Source organism: Mobula hypostoma, chromosome 11 (assembly GCF_963921235.1).
Source record: "Mobula hypostoma chromosome 11, sMobHyp1.1, whole genome shotgun sequence".
Classification (NCBI taxonomy): domain Eukaryota; kingdom Metazoa; phylum Chordata; class Chondrichthyes; order Myliobatiformes; family Myliobatidae; genus Mobula; species Mobula hypostoma.
This window is the reverse complement of record NC_086107.1, coordinates 65,702,027-65,723,524: the sequence shown is the minus strand read 5'-3', so window position 1 is coordinate 65,723,524 and position 21,498 is coordinate 65,702,027. Positions and strand designations below refer to the sequence as shown.

At 41.8% G+C, this 21,498-nt stretch overlaps 1 protein-coding gene across 8 annotated transcripts in view; it reads left to right on the top strand.

The window, feature by feature from the left end:
• Positions 1–21,498, top strand: part of dgkza (diacylglycerol kinase, zeta a) — a 708,940-nt gene that overhangs the window by 556,525 nt on the left and 130,917 nt on the right. For 6 of the 8 annotated variants that reach the window (XM_063062203.1, XM_063062202.1, XM_063062204.1 and 3 more), the window contains 3 exons: positions 3,760–3,858; positions 5,127–5,240; positions 13,028–13,147. In XM_063062203.1, coding sequence (XP_062918273.1) covers positions 3,760–3,858; positions 5,127–5,240; positions 13,028–13,147 — 333 coding nt within the window. The remainder of the gene's footprint in view (positions 1–3,759; positions 3,859–5,126; positions 5,241–13,027; positions 13,148–21,498) is intronic. The other 2 variants (XM_063062199.1, XM_063062201.1) reach the window with 1 other exon arrangement.

Sequence of the window (21,498 nt, the reverse complement as noted above, 5' to 3'; positions counted from 1 at the left end):
GCCTCCTCTGCGTTGGTGAGACCCATCATAAACTGGGGGACTGCTTCGATGAGCACCTCTGCACCACCTTCCACAAGCGAGACTTCCCAGAGGCCACACATTTTAATTCTGATTCCCATTCCCATTCCGCAGTGTCGATCCATGGCCTCTTCTTGTGCCAAGAGGAGGTCACCCTCAGGGTGGAGGAGTAACACCTTATATTCCGTCTGGGTAGCCTCTAACCTGATGGTATGAATATCAATTTCTCCTTTGAGTGAACATTCCCCACTCTGACCTTTTACTTCTTCTCACCTACGCCCCCTTCTAGACCACCCAATGGTCTGCAGGATTTAGAGGAATCAATATATAGAGAGATCGCAGACTGTTGCAAGAAACACAAGGTTGTGATAGTAGGTGATATTATTTTTCTACTTATTAACTGGGACTCCCATACTCCCAGAGGGCTGGATGGTATACAATTTGTCAAATGTATTCAGGAAAGTTTCCTTAATCAGTACATCGAAGTCCTAACTAGAGACACTAGACCTCCTATTAGGGAATAAAATAGGGAGTTCGGAAAGGGGAACACTTCGCATCTAGAGATTATGGTGCCTTTAGTTTAAAGATAGATATTGAGAATTGTAGGTTTTGTCCTTGGGTTGGGATTCTAAATTGGAAAAAGGCCAATTTTGATGGTATCAGAAAGGATCTTGCAAGTGTGGATTGGGGCGGATTGTTTTCTGGCAAAGGTGTACCCGGTAAGTGGGAGGCCTTCAAAAGTTAAATTTTAAGAGTACAGATATGTATGTTCCTGTCAAAATAAAAGGCAAGGATAACAGATTTAGGGAACTTTAGTTTTCCAGAGGTATTGAGGCCCTGGTTAATAAAAAAAAAATGAAGGTGCATAGCAGATATAGACAGGAAGGAGCAAGTGAGGTACTTGTGAAGTATAGAAATGCAAGACAACACTTAAAAAGGAAATCAGAAGAGCTAAAAGAAGGTATGGGGTTGCTCTAGCAGACAAGGTGAAGGAGAATTCCAAGAGCAAAAGGATAGTAAGGGTCAAAATTGGTCCCCTACAAGATCATCTGTGCATGGAGCTGGAAGAGACTTGTAAGATCTTAAATGGATTTTCTGCATCTGTATTTACTCAGGCACAAAGTCAATAGAAGTGAGGCAAAGCAGCAGTGAGATCATTGACCCTATACAGAGGAGGAGGTGTTTGCTGTCTTGAGGAATATTAGGGTGCACAAATCTGCAGGGCCTGACAAGGTGTTCCCTTGGACCCTGTAGGAGACAAGTGCTGAAATTGCAGGGGCCCTAGCAGAGATACTTAAAATGTCTTTGGCCACGGGTGAGGTGCCAAAGGATAGCTAATATCATTTTGTTGTTTAAGAAAGGCTCAAAGAATAAGCCAGGAAATTATAGGCCAGTGATCCTGACATCAGTAGTGGGTAAGTTATTGGAAGGTATTCTAAGGGACTGGATATTTAAATATTTGGATAGAGAGGGAATGATTAGAGATAGTCAACATGGATTTGTGCATGGTAGATTGTGTCTAACCAATCTTATAGTGTTTTTCAATGAGGATACCAGGAAGTTGATGAAGGCAAGGCAGTGGATGGACTTTAGAAAGACCTTTGACAAGATTCTGCATGAGAGGTTGGTCAAGAAGTTTCAGTTACTTGACATTCAATATCAGGTATTAAATTGTTCGAGACATTGGCTTCAGGTTAGACGCCAGAGTGGTAGTAGATGGTTGCCTCTTTAACTGGAGGCCTGTGACAAGTGGTGTGCTGCAGGCACTGGGTCCATTGTTGTTTGTCATCTGTATCAATGATCTGGATGGTAAGGTGGCAAACTGGATCAGCAAATCTGTGAATGACAACAAGATTGGGGGTGTTGTGTACAGTGAGGAAGACTATCAAAGCTTGTGGTGGGATTTGGACCAGCTAGTAGAAAGGACTGAAAAATGGTAGATGGAATTTAATGCAGACAAGTATGAGGTGTTCCACTTCAGGAGGACCAGCCAGGGTAGGTCTTAAATAGTGAGCAGCAGGGCACTGAGGATTACGTAGAACAGAGGGACCTGGGAATACAGATCCACAATTCCTCAGAATATCGTCACAGGTTAGTAGAGTCGTAAAGAAAACTTTTGACACATTGGCCATACTTCACACTTGTCTGCATGTAATTCCATTTGCCATTCTTCAACCCAATTTTTCAGCTGGCCCAGATCCCACTGCAAGCTTGGATAGCCTTCCTCGTTGTCCACTGCACCCCCAGTTTCTAACTTCTGCTCCATCAAAAGAAGCTGAACAGTTTGGGTTTGTATTCCATGGACTTCAGAAGGATGAAGGAAGGGTGAACTTATTCATACCTAGAAGATCCTAAGGTTGCTTGACAGAATAGATGTTGAGATGTTAAGTTCTGTGTCAGAATAAAGATAATAGAACAATGCAGTTCTCAGCAAAATGTCAGGAGTTGTATTATTCTACAATATGCAGAAATCCTCTTCAAGCTCAGCCAGCTTTCAACTGCACAGAAAGCTTTTGGAATTTGTTATCCCCAAGGGTGACTGAAGTGTTCCATGTGGGCATCTGTGACAGCATGACACCAGCTCTCAGGCTTGTTCTCAAATCTCCAATGTATCCCATGAATGGATGAAAGAAACTCACTTTAGTGCTTCCTATGGCTGCAGGACAACAGTAGTGTGCAAGAATTCAAGTTAGTGTGCCAGACAGGTGTTGCGGGCGGCAGGTAATGTTTGGATGTCAAGGTCGTAGGACACAATTGATTTCTGGGGATGGATTGGTCGCTGCTGACGGATTAGTTGGTGTAGCTTGGAGACTCAAAGATGGAGGTTGATTACTGATTTCCATGGTAAATGCCCCACTCCAGCACTGTGCTAAGAAGGCCAACCTGTTCCGAGAGCAGCCATGCTCATGCATTCCTGAGATAATATGACCCAGGTACTACAAAAATGCTCCAGAATTAGGGTTGTATGGGGAATATTCTATCCCAAGCACAACCAATGAGAAAATCATTTTGGGGTGTAAGAGGGTCTCACACCCAGAAATGCAGGGTTGAATTTTTGGAGTAGTGAAAAACCACCCAGAAAAATTCATTGCATCTTACATCAGGGGAAAATTAATCAGTTTTCAATTGTGTAACACTGAAAAAAGTGTTTTTCCAAGCAGTGGTCAGCACACATGGTGTGTCCCCTGTAACTGCATAGAGTTCCTCAAAAGGGACATTACACACTGTGCCTTATTCAGGATCAATTTTCTCTTTGGATTAGTCCGTTGATATTTTCTTCCAAGATGCAGGCCTGGTTATGTAATTTGCAAGCTTTGATACTGGGTCTTGGTATCTAAAACAGTTTCTGGTTTGGGAATGGAGTTGGCAGCTATTTTTTCTCTTTTCTCAGTTCAATAGGCTGTGGGGCAAGGGCAGGAAGCACTCAGACATAACAGAGAGTACAGGCTCAAGGAGCCATGTTGCCACTGTTTTATATAGTCACAGCCCTTTCCGCATTTCACTGATCACTGTCCACATCAATCCAGTGAAGCGACTGATGGAAAGCTTGGAAAATGCAAAATTGCCGGTGCCCGGTGTAAAATAAAATTCTGGCACACTCCCCCATTTCCCATCTTACATTTGATTCTATGTCCTACTCTACAGCTTTGCAGCTTCCGACTAAAATGTCTTCATTTTTTCTTCAGTGTTCTCTAAGTTCTCTTTTCCTCTTGTCCTTTCCTTCCAATCCATCCTCCTCAGTCCTACCAGCCCTCACTCTGACAGTGAAGCCCTTACCAGACGCTACAAGAAGTCTCTCTTCTCCTCACACTCTGGCTTTCCCTTTCCTGTGAAGAAGAGGTACTGTCAATCTTTGTGTGTGTGCTTCTCTGTTTCCTTTCCACTCACTACTGCGCGGTCTTTATCCATGGTCCCATGTTACCAAGGATCAGCCATCGTGTTGGTGATACTCATATTTATCAACAATGTTAAGTGCAGACGTTTTCTATCAAAGTTTGTGGACCCTCGTGGCAAGGCTAGCATTCATTGCCCATTTCTAATTCCCCTTCAGAAAGTTGTGGAATGGAGAATTGTTCATTAGTTGCAGTCCTAATGGTAAAGTTTCCCTTTGGCACACCGTCAGTGAAAGCATATGGTCAGATTGGTAAGGTGTATGACTCTGAAGAAACTTAGAAGTAATTGCATTCCCATGCACGTGCCATCGTTGTCTTATTGTTGGAAATTAAATAGGTAATGCCTAGGCCCTAATATTAGTGTGGACAGGAAGAAATGCCATCATGGACATGTTTTGCCAAAGGGTTTGTTGTACAACTCCATGGCTATATCTCTGCATTACACCCTGATGTCTTCCCTAATCACCCCATTCTGAATCTAGGTCCTTTCAGATCAATGCAATCCTGTGGACATAGGCAGATTCCAGATCTGTAGGTCAATTGGTTTGTATTAGGAAATGGCCTCAATAGAGATGTCAGCAGGGGATTTGACCACATTGAACATCAGAGCCATTTATGGTAAGCTGGCAGTCAGAACTGTAGTGTCCTGGCAAGCTGCCTCACTTTTTAGTGAGAGTTTCTCCAAGGTTTATGGAAACAATGAGAGCAGAGAGCTGGCAGAAGTCAAAGAACACACTGGCCTGCAGCAAGGTTGATAACCCGCTATCTGACCTTCCTTTATTTGTGGAGCAATCCTCGCTGCAGTATTGGACAGCAAGCGAGGTAAACATCCTCTCTGCAAACAGATGGACGCTTCTGACAGTTGTTCTCTCACAGAGAGGGGTTAGGTTCATTTCTGATAGCAGAGCATTTAGTGAATGAGGAAAGGACTGCCAAGGGAACTTCTGAAAACACTTCTCAAACACTAGCAGTTTGGAAGTAAACAAAAGCTGTGGGTAGCCCGGGGTCACCCAGTGGTCACAGAACTCAGAATCAAACAGATTCATGATAGAGCACATCTCTGTTCTAAATTTCTCTCTCCTTTTTCTTCGTTTTATTCTGTTGTTCTCCATTTCTCTTTCTCTCTTTTCCCCTCCTCCTCTCCCTCATTCTCTCTCGCTCTATTTTGATCACAACTGATTTATTTCTCCTCCCCCTCCCCTCTTTCCATTACAGGATCTTGGATTTGCAGAAAGCTTCCCAGAGGAAGCGTATTTCTAGCGACAGCTCGGTTGCTGAGGTGCTCGCCCACAGTGAATCACTCAGAGTCTCAAAGCCTCTGCTCAGCAGGTGAGGAAAACCTTCAAAGGAAATGGACACAAAACCTAAACAAAACATTAGTGCCTGAAAGGAGGAGGAAACCGCAGGGAGAGTGCGCGGAACTGAGCTCGATAAAAACACTCCACAATGCACTGTTTCAAAGTGAGGCGGAAAGTGACCGGACTCTCTGTTCTTTAGGAGCTACATGGTTCCCATCTATCTGCACAACCGTCCTGCTTTAAGGGGCCCTTAGTCGTTTTTTCTTAACCCCCTAGTCCTCGAAAACAAGTAGGTCCACTGTTTCAATTGGTTTGGGGCCATTGTTCAAATTTAAATAGAAGTGACCTGCATAGAATGTTAATGGTGGAAAAATGTCAGATTCGAGGGTTTGTCACATTCTTCTGTAACTGAATCCAATTCTAGGAGAGTGAGATAGGGTTGGGGTAATTTGGCTTCCTTCCCTTCCCCCTCTTCATCCCTCAGAACCTGACTGTTTATTGATGCCAGTGCCACATTAAACAAAAACGAAGTACACTGCATTTTCCCTCTGACTGGCTTCTGTGAAGTCTGTCCAGCATGACTTATTGTGATTACAGTTCACTTTTGTGAATTATAAACATGAATTTTCAGATTTGCCAGTTTACTGATCACTGATCATCATAAGCACTGCTGCATGAAATCCAGATCAGACAATACCTCAATTTTAAAAATAATAATTTTTGTTCTGAAGTTTGTTCATCTTAGTAAATTCAACTCTGCAATTATCCAAGATCCACAGTGTCCTGATTCATGCTTGCTGGTCATACTTCAGCCTTCACCTCTTGAACTCCTTCCCAGAATCTACCAAAATCTCCTCCTAAAGGTGATTAAATCCATTGGTTCAATCAGACAAAACTGTGCAGCATTTTCCTCACACTTGGTTGAAAAATCCAAACCCACTGTACAAAGACCTCAGTGATAAGGTGATGGGTGGGATTGTGTTCCGATATGGGCTGCTGTTCCTTTGAGAGCTTCAGACATCGACTGCTTGATCTCTTCAACCTCCGTGTCTACACACCGTAAGGCAGAATTTGGAAACACCAGTGATCAGATGGCAGCAGCCCATCGGAACTTCCACTTTGCTGCTAGATTCTTCTTTGTGTTGGTACCCTTGGCCTCTCAACGTTGGTAGCAGCTCCATTCAGTGAGTAGGGTCCCTGACCTTCACTTGAAAGGTAAGTTCATGTTAAGTACTTTGCTCACTTATTTCAGCTGTCAAAGTCCCTTGGGGAGGTACACGGGGCTAAGACCTTGGGTTGTGCCACCTGAGACCCGGTTACCACTTGAAGATTTCTTAGCCTTGTGGAAGGGCTGCAGAACGATGGCCTCTAGGACAATAGATCCCACGGGACTGCAAATCTTAGACGCGAGAAATACTGCAGATACTGGAAATCTAAAACAACACACACGAAATGCTGGAAGAACTCAGGAGGTCAGGCACCATCCATGGAAATGAACAGACAGTTGACGTTTCAGGCCAGGACCCTTCTTCAGGGCTGGAAAGAAAGGGCAAAACTGCCAGGATTAAAAGATGCGGGGAGGGGGATGGAGGAGAGTTAGAAGGTGATAGGTGAAGCCAAGTGGGTAGGAAAGGTAATGGGCTGGAGAAGAAGGAATGTAATAGGAGATGAGGGTGGACTATAGGAGAAAGGGGAGGAGGAGGGGGCCCAGGGAAAACAATAGACAGATGGGAAGAGGTAAAAGTTAGAGTGGGAAATAGCGGAATTCTCATTCCAATGTGTTGGTCCACGGCCTCCTTTTGTGCCAAGATCGAACTACCCTCAGGGTGGAGAAACAACGCCTTGTATCCCATCTGGATAGCCTCCACCTGATGGCATGAATATCAATTTCTCCTTCCAGTAAACAAATTCTCCACTTCCCCCTTCCTCTAATCCTGTAACTTTTACTTCCTCTCACCTGCCTGTTACTTCACCCTGAGTCCTCTTCTCCTTCCCTTTCTCCTATGGTCCACTCTCCTCTCTTAGACTCCCTTTTACGAGCCCTTAACCACCCACCTGGTTTCACATAGTGCCTTCTAGCTAGCCACCTTTCCCTCCCTTCACCTTTTACTCTGGCATCTTCACCCTTCCTTTCCAGTCCCAATGAAGGGTCTCGGCCTGAAACATCGACTGTTTGTTCATTTCCATTGATGCTGCCTGACCTGCTGAGTTCCTCCAGCACTTTCTGTGTGTTACTACAGGACTGCATAAGCTTTTAGAATTCCCCTGAGAAATATACACAGGGCAGGGTAGCAGGCTGGGTGTGAGGCACTATCCAAATGTGCAAAGGAGTTGAAGTGCTACTTTGCCATGAGTTTCTCCTTTTGATCCTCTTTTAGCACGTGCACACGAGCGTGTCCGTGTGTGAGAGCTGCTGTTACTCTCCTGTCTCTCAGCTACAGGGTAGTTTTATTTACAGCTGTTGAAACCAGCAGGTGTAGGCCGACAACACCTGGAAGGCTCTATTTCCATTCATAGTTCATGTGTACTTAACTTCAATTTTCCTAGCCTTAATTCCTTCTCCTTAGTCATTTTTTCATTTCATTTTCATTTTTAAATCTTTTTATTAATTATTATTGAAAATCGACAACAAAATAAGCATTAAAATAATCAAGTCAATATATCAATATGTATAATAAGAGTCAAACTATTAACCAAGCTAGACAGTATATCAATAATAATTTTAAAAAAACAAAATGTTAAAGCTTTTTTTTCCATTTTAAACCCCTAAATGATATCACCTCCTGAGGGACACTAGTCTGTACAACAGCTTACAAACTGAAACTCCAGCATTTTTCTGTATTTATTTCTATGTCCTTATTGAGGCGTGTTTTCCTTAACTGAGCATGACATTCCAGAAGAGGGTCCAGACAAGGCTCGGTACCCAGTGAAGTCTAACTTCCTCACATTTTTTGTAAGACCCCTGTGATAAAATCCAGCATTTGATAAAGCATTTAGATCACCTTTAGAAACAGATCAATCTTTGACCAATGGGCACCCAAATCCCCTTGCTTTTCTACAATTCCTAGCTTCTTACCATTGACAAAATAGACCGATTTGCCTTTCTACAAAATAGATGAAATCATACTTGACTGCATAGTCAAAGTTTTGTCAGTGCACCAAAGTTACAATCTTGCTGTGGTTTCCTCTTTCCATCTGCATGACTTAAAATACATTCCATCCATAATAGTGTCAGTTCAAACCTGGATCAAAACTGCTTAAAATTCATTGTCCATTGTTTACAATGAAGACAATTGCAGTGGTAGTTCCACATTATATTCCCCTTTTGAATTTCTGTTCCTTTGTATTCTGCTTCCGAAATTCAGTGCTATTGACTACAAAGTGTATCTGGTCCGATTCTGCTTGTTTGATGCAAATAACAAATTTCTCTTCTGATGTTCTACCATTCAAACTCCTTTTAAATGTGTTCCCAGTACAATTATCTGCGAAGTATCCTGCCATATTGGGAAAACCCCACCCTACCTAGTCAGACAATCAGAATCAGGTTTATTATCACTGACATATGACGTGAAATTAGTTGTTTTCTGGCAGCAGTGCAGTGCAAAGACATAAAAATCTGTAAATTACAAAAATAGATGATGCCAAAAGACAAATAATGAGGTAGTGCTCATGGGTTCGTAGACTGTTCAGGAATCTAATGGTAGGGAGGGGAGTGTGGGTCTTCAGACTCTTGCACCTCCTTGACAGTATTGGCTAAGTCTACAACCCTCTTCAGCCTCTTTCATAGTCATAGTCATACTTTATTAATCCCGGGGGAAATTGGTTTTCGTTACAGTTGCACCATAAATAATAAATAGTAATAGAACCATAAATAGTTAAATAGTAATATGTAAATTATACAAGTAAATTATGAAATAAGTCCAGGACCTGCCTATTTGCTCAGGGTGTCTGATCCTCCAAGGGAGGAGTTGTAAAGTTTGATGGCCACAGGCAGGAATGACTTCCTATGGCCCTCTGTGCTGCATCTCGGAGGAATGAGTCTCTGTCTGAATGTACTCCTGTGCCCACCCAGTACATTATGTAGTGGATGGGAGACATTGACCAAGATGGCATGCAACTTAGACAGCATCCTCTTTTCAGACACCACAGTAAGAGAGTCTAGTTCCATCCCCACAACATCACTGGCCTTACGAATGAGTTTGTTGATTCTATTGGTGTCTGCTACCCTCAGCCTGCTGCCCCAGCACACAACAGCAAACATGATAGCACTGGCCACCACAGACTCGTAGAACATCCTCAGCATTGTCCGGCAGATGTTAAAGGACCTCAGACTCCTCAGGAAATAGAGACGGCTCTGGCCCTTCTTGTAGACAGCCTCAGTGTTCTTTGACCAGTCCAGTTTATTGTCAATCGTATCCCCAGGTATTTGTAATCCTCCACCATGTCCACACTGACCCCCTGGATGGAAACAGGGGTCACCGGTACCTTAGCTCTCCTCAGGTCTACCACCAGCTCTTTAGTCTTTTTCACATTAAGCTGCAGATAATTCTGCTCACACCATGTGACCAAAGTTTCCTACCATAGCCCTGTACTCAGCCTCATCTCCCTTGCTGATGCATCCAACTATGGCAGAGTCATCAGAAAACTTCTGAAGATGACAAGACTCTGTGCAGTAGTTGAAGTCCGAGGTGTAAATGGTGAAGAGAAAGGGAGACAAGACAGTCCCCTGTGGAGCCCCAGTGCTGCTGATCATTCTGTCGGACACACAGTGTTGCAAGCACGGGTACTGTGGTCTGCCAGTCAGGTAATCAAGAATCCATGATACCAGGGAAGCATCCACCTGCATCGCTGTCAGCTTCTCCCCCAGCAGAGCAGGGCGGATGGTGTTGAACGTACTGGAGAAGTCAAAAAGCATGACTCTCACAGTGCTCGCTGGCTGTGCATTGGAGCATTCATACCAGGCTGTAATGCAACATATCAGAATGCTGTCCACTATAAATCTCTTGGAGTTTGTAAGAGTTCTCAAACTCCTAGGTAAGTAGTGAACTGGCATACCTTATTTTTGATTGCATCGATGTGTTGGCACAGGATAGATTCTCTGATGTATCCATTATGCCAACTTGCTGCAGGTTTCCAAAACATGTCACAAACATCCCCAATCTTCTGCCCAGTTCATCTGTCATTAATCTCTTTCATGGAACCTTATCAGGTTCTTTAGCGACAGCTTCAGTGACTTTATCGAACTATTTAACCAGCTGAGTCAGAAGCAATTTACTCATCTCAAAACTAAGCAGGTTCCCTGAACAGTCTGTATCTGCCCAAGTGCTCAGTCTCTTTTTTTTTTCCGTTAAGAAATTCTGAAAACTTCTCCACAACCTAGACCAGCAGATGTGCAGTTGCCAACTGGCTCTGCCCCTGCTTTTGCAATTTTTTTAGTGTGTTCTTAATTTACAACGAAGTGAAAGCAGTCAATTTAATAAATGGGATTGAAACAAACTAATAGAAAACAGAAGCCGGAATCCAGTTTAAAAAGAAAAGAAGACATCTAGGAAATTCAGAAATACCCTTCAGCCTGCCGGATGATTGTATTCCTTACATTAATGGCTAGAAGATCTATCTTATTGAATTGGAAAGAGGTCAATCCTCCGACTACAATTCAGTGGTTTTCTCAAACTGTATCTTGCTTAAATTTAGAGAAAATCAGAAGTGGCACCTCTGATCCGTCGGTTAAATTTGAAGAAACTTGGAGACCATTTTATTCAACATTTTCATATGATGTGGTTTGACCTTTTTCGAATCCTTTTTTTAAACTAAAAATATATGGATAGAGGAGTGGCGTTAACGACATTAATGAAAGTATCCGATGTAATATGTTAGCCTGACTTTGTTTTAGTTTTGTTTAGTTTAGTCTAGTTTTGCTTAGCTTAATTTAGTGTGTTTTTGTTTCTTTTCTAGTTTGGGTTTTTCTTTTAGTTTTTTTTTCCATTTATCCTTTACCATGTTCAATTATATTTAGAGTTGGGGAAATCTAAGATACCTGTACTATCAGTGATTTTATATTTACTAATGTTAGCTATCAATAATGTAATCCCATTCTCTGTTTATTAATATTATTATTATGTTTATAATTTTGAAAATTAATAAAAAGATCAGAAAAGAAAGAAAGAAATTCAGAAATAAATGCCAAGAATTCACATGTGCTACACTGGGAATCTGCTAATGAATGGCGGGCTAACAGGAATTCACTAATATTCATATGACATTGGAAATGCTTTAAAGTCAGTATAGCACAAGCTGGTGTGGTGGTTAATGCTGCTGCTCTGTAGCTGAGCCTGGGTTCAGTCCTGATGTTGGGTTCTGCTTTGTGTGGAGCTTGCATGAGTTTCTACTAGCTTACCCCAGTTTCTTCCCATACCCCAAAGTCATGCTGATAGGTTACTGATTGCTATAAATTGCTGCAGATGCCATGTGAAGCAGCCACTCACATCTACTGCGCTGAAGTGTTTTGAGAGGTTGGTCATGGCTACAATCAACTCCTACCTGAGCAAGGTTCTGGACCTGCACCTGCTGTAATTTGCCTATCACTACAATAGTTCTACAGCAGATGCAATCTCACTGGCTCTCCACACGGCTTTGGACCACCAGGACAATAGTTATACTCCCAAATTTCTGTAGATGTACCGTTGCATCACCATCTGATATGGAGGGGGTCACTACACTGGACAGTAAAAAAGACTGCAGAAAGTTGTAAACTCAGCCAGCTCCATCGTGGGCATTAGGATCCAGGACACCTTCAAAAGGCGATGCCTCAGAAAGGCGGCATCCATCATTAAGGACTCCTATCCCTCTGGACATTCCTCTTCTTATTGGTACCATTGAGATGGAGGTACAGGAGCCTGAAGACACACTCAACATTTCAGAAACAGCCTCTTTTCCCCCCACCTTCAGATTTCTGAATGGGCGATGAACCCATGAACTCTACCTCAGTACATCTTTCCTCTCTTTTTGCACTACTTATTTAATTTAATTTTCTTTTTTATATATACTTTACTTTTTAATGTTACGTATTGCAATTTATTGCTGCTGCAAAACAACAAATTTCACAACATAGTCCAGGGACGTTAATTCCAATGATGCAGTGTGGGCACGTGGCCAAGTGGTTAAGGCATTCAGCTAGTGATCTGAAGGTTGTGAGTTCAAGTCTCAGCCGAGGCAGCGTGTTATGTCCTTGAGCAAGGTACTTAATCACACAGTGTTCTGCGACGACACTGGTGCCAAGCTGTATGGGTCTTAATGCCCTGCCCTTGGATAACATCAGTGTCGTGGAGAGGGGAGACTTGCAGCATGGGCAACTGCCAGTCTTCCATACAACCTTGCCCAGGCCTGCGCCCTGGAGAATGAAGACTTTCTGGGCGCAGATCCATGGTCTTACAAGACTAACGGATGCCTTTACTTTATAATTCCAATGATGCAGCACTGAAAGCCAAATAATAAATGGTACTCTGGAATCCATTAATAATAAGTGTATCTTTGGAATTCATAACCAAACAACACAGCACAGGTGCTATGTATTGATAAAAAGTGCATCTGTAGGTATTAACAAATTAATGGCATAATTCACTAATTAACAGAACAATATTGTAAATCAACAGTACCAGGAATCTAATTTATGGTCAGTATCCACTAACTAAAGATGCAGCACCACATCATCATGAATAGATAGCACGTTGTGAATCATCAAGTAACGAACAGAATGTAACAATATGTTCAAGGATTTTACTGAATTGTTAACCTATTTCTGTCTCTTCAATGCTGTAGGACAGATGCCAAGGTAGCCAGTGTACATCGATCGAATACAACAGCAGCCGACTTTAAGCCAATGTCTAAAGTGCCTGCAGCGCAGGGACCAACTCCAACGCAGTCAGCATCAATGTCAAGGTATGGACCTTAAAATGAAACCTGAGACTCTTTTTGCCCAATTCTACTGCCAAAGAGTGCAACTGGCATATCTCAAGACTTTTTATTGGCAAAAGCAAGCAGCTTAGAACTGAATCATTTAATTTAATAATGATGAATTGTCCACAGTTTAAACATGGAGTTATGAGGGCAAATTTTAGTTTGATGGAGGAAATGCAAGTGGTTGCCCTGGCGATGATAGTTGGATATGGAAGACTAACGTGTACATTGTGCTGAGTCAAAACTGAGCTATGGTTTAACTTTCCATTCTGCGCTGACAAGTTCCTACTCTCGTGGAACTAGTTTTATGTCAGTAAGTGGTATATAATGGACTTAAAAGCTACTAAAACACAGAATAATTGATAAACTTGAAGGAATGTGTCCACTTACGGATAAGTGGCTCTGTACTGGTAAGATATTTTAATTGTATTTCTTTATATTTTTGAAAAATACATCTGAAATTGAATGAGGGACAGAAAATGTACCTTGAAAGATACTGGATGGTTTTCTTTGGAAATGAAGAACCACAAAGTGATGAGCAGGTGATGGCTGATCGGTAAATGAAAGCATGTAAATTACAGAATGAGTATTATTATCACTGCATCAATCTATGAAATGAAAGTGGTGCAGGATCTCGAGCGGGACTTATTGTAAAAGAGGTGTTTCTTTGTAGCAGATAGACTTTGTTTGAACCAAGCTACAACAAATAGAACACACACCTGTAACTACAGCAAAGGCTCCCACTAAAAGATAGGTTATTTCACCAATAAAGTGCAGTGATTGGGGAAATATATTTTAGAATACATAGGAATAATGCATATACGGTGGATTCCGGTTAATTGGGACAGCCGCTTTTCTGGGACAACTGTTACGGAATAAAAACGAATCGAGATAATAGCCGGGATTCCCTTCATTTATTTGGGAAACTATGCTGTTTAATCGAGGCAGGAGATTGTTGCCAAACAGTTTCTAACTAGCATCAATTGCATGCACTTGCATGGCCGTTAGACACTACACCGGGCTTCAAGCGAACAGTTTTTAAATAGTATTAGTTGTGTTTGTGGTTAAAAAGTAGTGATTTTTGTCACTGATAGTTGGTGGAAGAATAAGCAGTAAGACGATTCCAAATTGTTTTGCTCACCGTAATTCCAAGAATTCAGGCTTGGAGATGCCAGGAGCAGCTGGGAGTGAAAATGAAACTATTTTACTACTTCTACAAGTTAGGAACTACAAAGAATTTGAAAGTATCAACAGTTATCTTGAATGTGACAAAGAAAATGAAGATTTGGAGGATGCAGTCGTCGACAGCATTGTATGATGGTAATTCATTATCTGAACTAGGTGTCTGGGCTGATTTTGTTCGCTTAAAGTCAATGGAATGCAACATGGACGAGCTCCTCTATTGTTAAGTATTAGAAAACAATACAGTTTTATAGTACTTTAGCATTAGTATTGTTAAAGTTTGTTCTGCATTTCATTTAAATACATAATTCGTTACTTAGTTTGACCTATTTATGCCTTTTTAACTATTTCCATGAAACTTCGGCTCATTGGGACAGCTGCTTAAATGGGCCAAAATGCACTGGTCCTGATGTGACCCAATTAACCGGAATCCTCTGTATTTTGTCTTTGTAAATTTAACCATTGTCATTTAGTGCAACGTAAGTCCCACAGCATAGTAACCCAAATGTCTTTATTCTTATTTGAATATCCTATCAGACTAAGCATTCTAAGAATACTCTGCTCAGCTGTTTAAAGTGACTTGAAAAACAGCGAGGAATTGAGCTGAACGTTAATGTTTTGATTGTTATGCCGGTGGGGCTGAACCAGCATTTGAAATTAAGACCAAAGTCCATTCTACCATCTCTTTTAGCTGCGCATTCGTTTGCCCATTTAGAGTTGAGCCAATGAGCTGAACTGAGCAACTTCCAAAATGATGCAAGGTTCTATGAGCATTTGATTTTTTAAAAATCTTAATTGTGATGAGCTAAAGCAGACTGTTCCACAAAATTTCCTTAACTGCTGAATTTATACATCTGAAATAAAACCATCAAAGACCTGAAGTAGTCTTGTCATGTCTCAATGAAATCTTTTGAAAGGAAGAGGAAATGTAAACAGAAAGTAAATGAGGAAATCAGGATACAACCTCCTTCTGTAATTTACTCCCACATCGTAACAAGCATACCGTCAGTACCACAGTGTAGACCTTTGGCACTTCCAGCATCTAGTTCAACACTTCTCACAGCTTTGTTCTGGCCACAGTATTCTGTGAGTTTCTCATCATAACTGTTTTGAACCCCAATTTCATCTATGCTCTTTCACCTACACAAAACTAAATGTAATACTTTAATTTTACCATTGATGTTTTAAATTTAAGTGACCTCTGTTTTCTCATGGCTGCTCAGAGTAAAGAGAGCAGTGGCAGCACATTGAGTATCTGAGAATTCAGTTTAATCTGCTTCAATGCAAACAAGCTAAATGGGAAAATGAACATGACTATGAGTTCAGAGAAAGTGCTCCTTTGTAGGACAAAGTTATCTGAGGGGTTGTTGAGCTAGAGCACAGTCAGGTTACGATATTATACAAGAACAAAACAAAACCTTTAAGTTAAGTCATACACAAAGAACGTTTCAGAAACCCAGCAAGTCAGGCAGCATCCATGGAAATGGACAGGTAATCGATGTTTCAGGCTGAGATCCTCCTTCAGGACTTTAAGGCCTTTTTGGAAACTGAATGGATGCTGCTTTTCTTTTGTGGAGAATGGGGACCATGGGTTGTGTGCATCAAGTTATTAACCCACAAGATAATGAATCTGGTTTGGAATATCACTTTTTAAAATTATTGCTTGTTGAATTTTGAGTTTTATCATTCAGTCTTTAAGATCAAATTATGTTGAACATTGGCTTTGTGTTTGTGGTCATGAGCTCTGTGACTTGTTTATTATTTTGTTTCTCTAAATATTTTTCTTGACTCTTGGATTTGTGCAAATTATTTATGAAGTCCTTATTTCCAGCAAACTTTCATCGTGCTGGAGGTGAAGTTGTTCAAGAGTGTTAGCATTTTTGCTCCACTTCACAGAGACAAATGAAGTGAAGAAACTTGTGTTTATTTTGCACTTTCCACAAGCTTGAGGCATTCCAAGGCACCTTACAGGTACTGCAGTTCTTTTGAATAGTTTTAAAGTCATGAAATAAATTCCAGGTCAGATGACAACAGAGAAGTGCTGATACGACAGTTTCGACTTTCCATCATGGACTCAGATTCCAGTGTACAGTGAGTCATTTAATAGATTTAAAATTAACCCCAGAGAGTAGCACAGCTAGTAGATCTGCCACCTCAAAACTCCAGCAAACGTTTGTCCTCACCACCACCACCACTGCTGTTTGCATGCTCTCCCTGTGACTCAGGAGCTCCAGTTTACTCCCATATCCCAAAATATCTGCAGGATTGTAGTTTAATTGGCCGGTCCCATTCTAGCACTCTTGTATCTCTATATCTAGTGTTTAGTTGAATGGTGAATGAGAGGGGCTGCTGATGGGAATATGGGGAGAACTAAGACTAAGACACACAAGCAGAATTAGGCCATTCAACTCATCGAGTCTGCTCCACAATTAATTTATGATATGATTAATGTAGAAATGGATGCTCGATGGTCAACTGGGACTTGGTTGGTTGAAAGGCCTATTTTCAGCGTTGAGTTTGATTGGAAGTCTTAGTAGTTCGTTAAACGTTGTATGAATATTTATGGCATGAGAATGCTCAATCCCCCCCACCTTTGTTTGCCCTCACTCGCAAAACCTTAGCATTCAATCATAGGTAGGATACCAGCCAATGAGGTCAGGTTACTTTCCTTGTTAACTCTCACTGGACATCAATGGAACCAAATATACGGTAAGGCATACGCAGACAAATAAGTTGAAACACTCTTGATCAGAGTGAATTTCTGCCTCATTATCTCCCTCATTCCCACTCTTATCCTTGCGTTTGTTTCTTTACTCTTCTATAAAGTTTCCAATTTTGAGAAAAGGCCACATTCAAAGGGCTGACCTCTTTGTATAATACCAGCAGTCCTACAGAGCATTTCCATTGCTTTCTGCTTTAATTACTGAAATCATGGTTGTGGCATTGGTTCATAGCTTCATTCATTTAGAGGATGTACATAATATAAAGCTCCACCATATGTTTTATCCTTAAAGATCAAATGTGTGAGAAAATAACTGGCAAAACCATCTCATTTCTGTTTAATATGCTTCAAAAGCTCTGGCTTCCAGTAGGAGCTGCTAATGATTTAGTTTTTTCATTAATGTATGTCCTTTAATGAGCCCCCACCCCCAACAAGCACATTCTTTATTGCACCAGCACTATTAACAGCCAGTTACCACACCTTCCAGTGCCAGCCTCATTTTCTAGCAGTCCAAAATTCAGTGGTCGGTGTACAATTCCTAACGCCGTTAAAGCAAACAGCAGTGAACGTCAAAGAGGAAAATGCAGTAATCTGGCAGACAACCACCACTGGAGTAGAGCCCTGTGTGAGGCGCTCTCAGGGATTTTGGCAAAGGGTTTATCATAAATGAACACATCGACAGTCACGAGGCTTGTGCATTATATCATAAGGGGAGGCTGAATAAGCAGTGGGACAGAGTGATTTGAAGGAATTCATGGATTAGGATTCTATATGTGATACTATATATATTCCTGAAAGAAAGGAAGGAAAACCTAAAGTAAGGCAGTACTTAATTATCCTGTTACACCTGGCCCAAATCAGTCAGGCAAGCAACCAGTGGTGGTATGTGATGCACCTGATATCAGTTGTAATACTCTAGTCAATAATTTCTGCCATCCTGAGCTGCTCTGATTTTCTGTATTACAGCTACATCTCATCTGTAACCAGACCTTTTGAAGAGGTTGTGTAAAAGTTGCCAGCATGACAAAACAAGATTGAAGATTGTTCCATGTCATTTCCAGTACATAAATGTAAAGGAGAACAAAATAAGTGTTACTCTGCATTTGATGCAGCACAAAAAAAAACAAAATTAGATAAATAATGCAATAATTCTTTTAAAATCCACGCTAAATGTGAATACATAAGATAGCTTATATACATAAAGTGACACTAGGTGCAGGAGTGTCTGTACTTAAGGTGACTCTGACAGGAAATGATAAAGTAGTGGTGATAGGGTTGGTTAGTGGGTGGAGGCATTGATCAGTCTTACAGCTTGGGGAAAGTAATGGTTTTTGAGTCTGGTGGTCCTGGTGTGGATTCTATGACACCTCTTCCCATGATGACCAGCAGACCATGAGGAAGGTGGGTGGGCACATTGAATTACGTTTGTATTTTGTACTTTAATGCTGCAGAACTTCACATTGTACTTAATCAAAGTTCAGAGTAAATTTTATTATCAAGGTACATATATGTCACCGTACAAAACCCTGAGATTCATTTCCTTGTGGACGCTCATCAAATCTATAGAATAGTAACTTTAACAGGATCAATCAAGGATCAAGTAGAGCATAAAAGACAACAAACAGTGGAAATGCAAATATAAATAAATAACAATGAATTACATGAGATATTGAGATAAAGATCCCTTAAAAGTGGAATCATTGATTGTGGGAACATTTCAATGATGGGACAAGTGTGTGTAGTAATCACCTTTTGTTCAAGAGCCTGATGGTTGAAGAATAAGTGACTGTTCCTTAACCTGGTGGTGCGAGTCCTGAGGCTCTTGTACCATCTACACCCAAATCAAGCTGAGAAGGGCAAATGCCATGTTAGCATTCATTTCGAGAGGTCCAGAATGCAAGAGCAAGGATATGATGCTGAGGCTTTATAAGGCATTGGTGAGGCCTCACCTAGAGTATTGTGAACAATTTTGAGCTCCTCATCTTAGAAAAGATGTGCTGGCATTGGAGAGGGTCCAGAGGAGGTTCACAAGGATGATTCTAGGAATGAAAGGGTTATCATATGAGGAACGTTTGATGGCTCTGGGTCTGCACTCGCTGGAATTCAGAAGGATGAGGGGGTATCTCATTGAAACCTTTCGAATGTTGAAAGGCTTAAACAGTAGATGTGGAAAGGATGTTTCCTATGGTGGGAGAGTCTAGGACAAGAGGGCACAGCCTCGGGATGGAGGAGTGCCCTTTCAAAACAGAGGTGTGGAGAAATTTCTTTAGCCAAAGGCTGGTGAATTTGTGGAATTTGTTGCCACATGCTCCTGTGGAGGCCAGGTCATTGGATATATTTAAGATAGAGATTGATAGGTTCTTGACTGGTTCTGGCATCAAAGGGGAGAAGGCTGGGAACTGGGGTTGAGGAGGAGAGAAAAAAAGAATCAGCCATGATTGAATGGTGGAGCAGACTCGATGGGCTAGGTGGCCTAATTCTGCTCCTATGTCTTACGGTCTTATGGTCTTCTACCTGATAGCAGCAGCGAGAAGAGAGCATGGCCTGGGTGGTGGGGATCTCTGATGATGGATCCTGCTTTACTACAATGTGTCACCAGGCATATCAAATCGAAGAGGAGATTACATACCCTTATTCCATAAAATCTTAGCACTTTCCCCTAGACCCCATAACCCTTTGGCATGAATATACTAAATCTTTTGTCATTTACAGCTCTGTGAAATATCGAATCTTGAGAATGCTCAACCCTCAGAGAAGATATTCCACTTCATTGCACTGATCAATTAATTATTCAGAGACCAAGCTGCCTTGTTCTGTGTTCCCCTTAGTCAGAGAAACATCCCGCAGTATCTAACCTCTCAAGTTCCCTCTGTCTTTAGTGTTTTACGAATATCACCTCTCATCTTCCAAACACCAGGTGCCAGAGGGCTACTTGAGAATCCATGTGGTGAGCCTTTGCGGCACTGCTCTAAAGATAAATTTAACCTTATTTATTGTTATTGTTAGAGCTTTATTGTCATTGCTGAGGACAATGAAATTGCAGTGCAACTCCATTCAGTGCAAAACAGCACACTGACAAAACCACAAAGACTAGATTTAAAAATAATGTCTGAGTTATCTGGAGTGACATCGATGCTGCAACTGATTAGAAACAGAAAACTCTAAAATGGGGCATCATTCAGTTGCATGACAGCCCGGGGGTGGGGGGGGTGCTGCTTTTCAGTCTGGGGTCTTTGCAGACATGTTTCTGTATCTCCCACTGGATGAAGATTGAACAGGTGATTACTGGGATGTGATGCGTCCAACAAAACTATAAGAGCCCGCCCACTATAGACATCGCAAGTTGTAGATGGCTTCCTTATCTGGTAGTTGTGTCCCAATGATGCTCTGTGCGGTCCTGCTCACTCACTGAAGTGCTTTTTGGTTGATCAAAAATGGAGATCAATACTTGTCAAGGCATGGCCTCCTCTACTGCTGCGATGAGGCCACACTCAGGTTGGAGGAACAAACACCTTGTATTCCATCTGGGTAGTCTCCAACCTGAAGGCATGTTCATTAATTTCTCTAACTTCTGGAAATGCCCCTCACCCTTCACCATTCCCCATCCCCTTATCCCTCTCTCGCCTCCCTCTGGTGCTCCTCCCTCCTTTTCTTTCTTTCATGGTATTCTGTCCTCTTCTATCAGACGCTCCCTTCTCCAGCCCTGTATCTCTTTCACCAATCAACTTCCCAGCTCTTTACTTCAATCCTCCCCCTCCCGGTTTCACCTATCAGCTTGTATTTCTCTCTCCCCTCCCCCTACCTTTTAAATCTACTCCTCATCTTTTTTTTCCCGTCCTGCAGAAAGGTCTCAGCCCAAAACGTCAACTGTACCTTTTTCCATAGATGCTGCTTGGCCTGCTGAGCTCCCCCAGCATTTTGTGTGTGTTGCTTTGATTTCCAGTATCTGCAGATTTTCTCCTGCCTGCCTGTTCAAGTCCCAGCTTCCCTAGTAGAGGACCCAATGATCCAAAAATTTGAAGCCCTACCACCTGCATTATTTCCTTAGCCACATGTTACACTGTATTATCTTCCTGTTTCTGACTTCACAAGCACATGGCATGGATAGCAATCCAGAGATGATAACCCTGGAGGTCCTGTTCTTTAATATAGCACCTAACTCCCTGAACTTATTTTGCATGACCTCATTACTCTTTCTGCCTATGTCATTGGTACCGACCTAGACCACAACTTCTGCCTACTCACCTTCCTTAAGAATGCTATGGACTCAATCTGAGATGTCCTTGACCCTGGTACCTGGGAGACAACATACCATTTGGGAAACTTGTTCTCTTCCACAGACCTTCTGTCTGTTCCTCTAACGAATGAATCCCTGCTGGCCTGTTTCATAAGAACATAAGAAATAGGAGCGGGGGTAAGCCATCCGGTC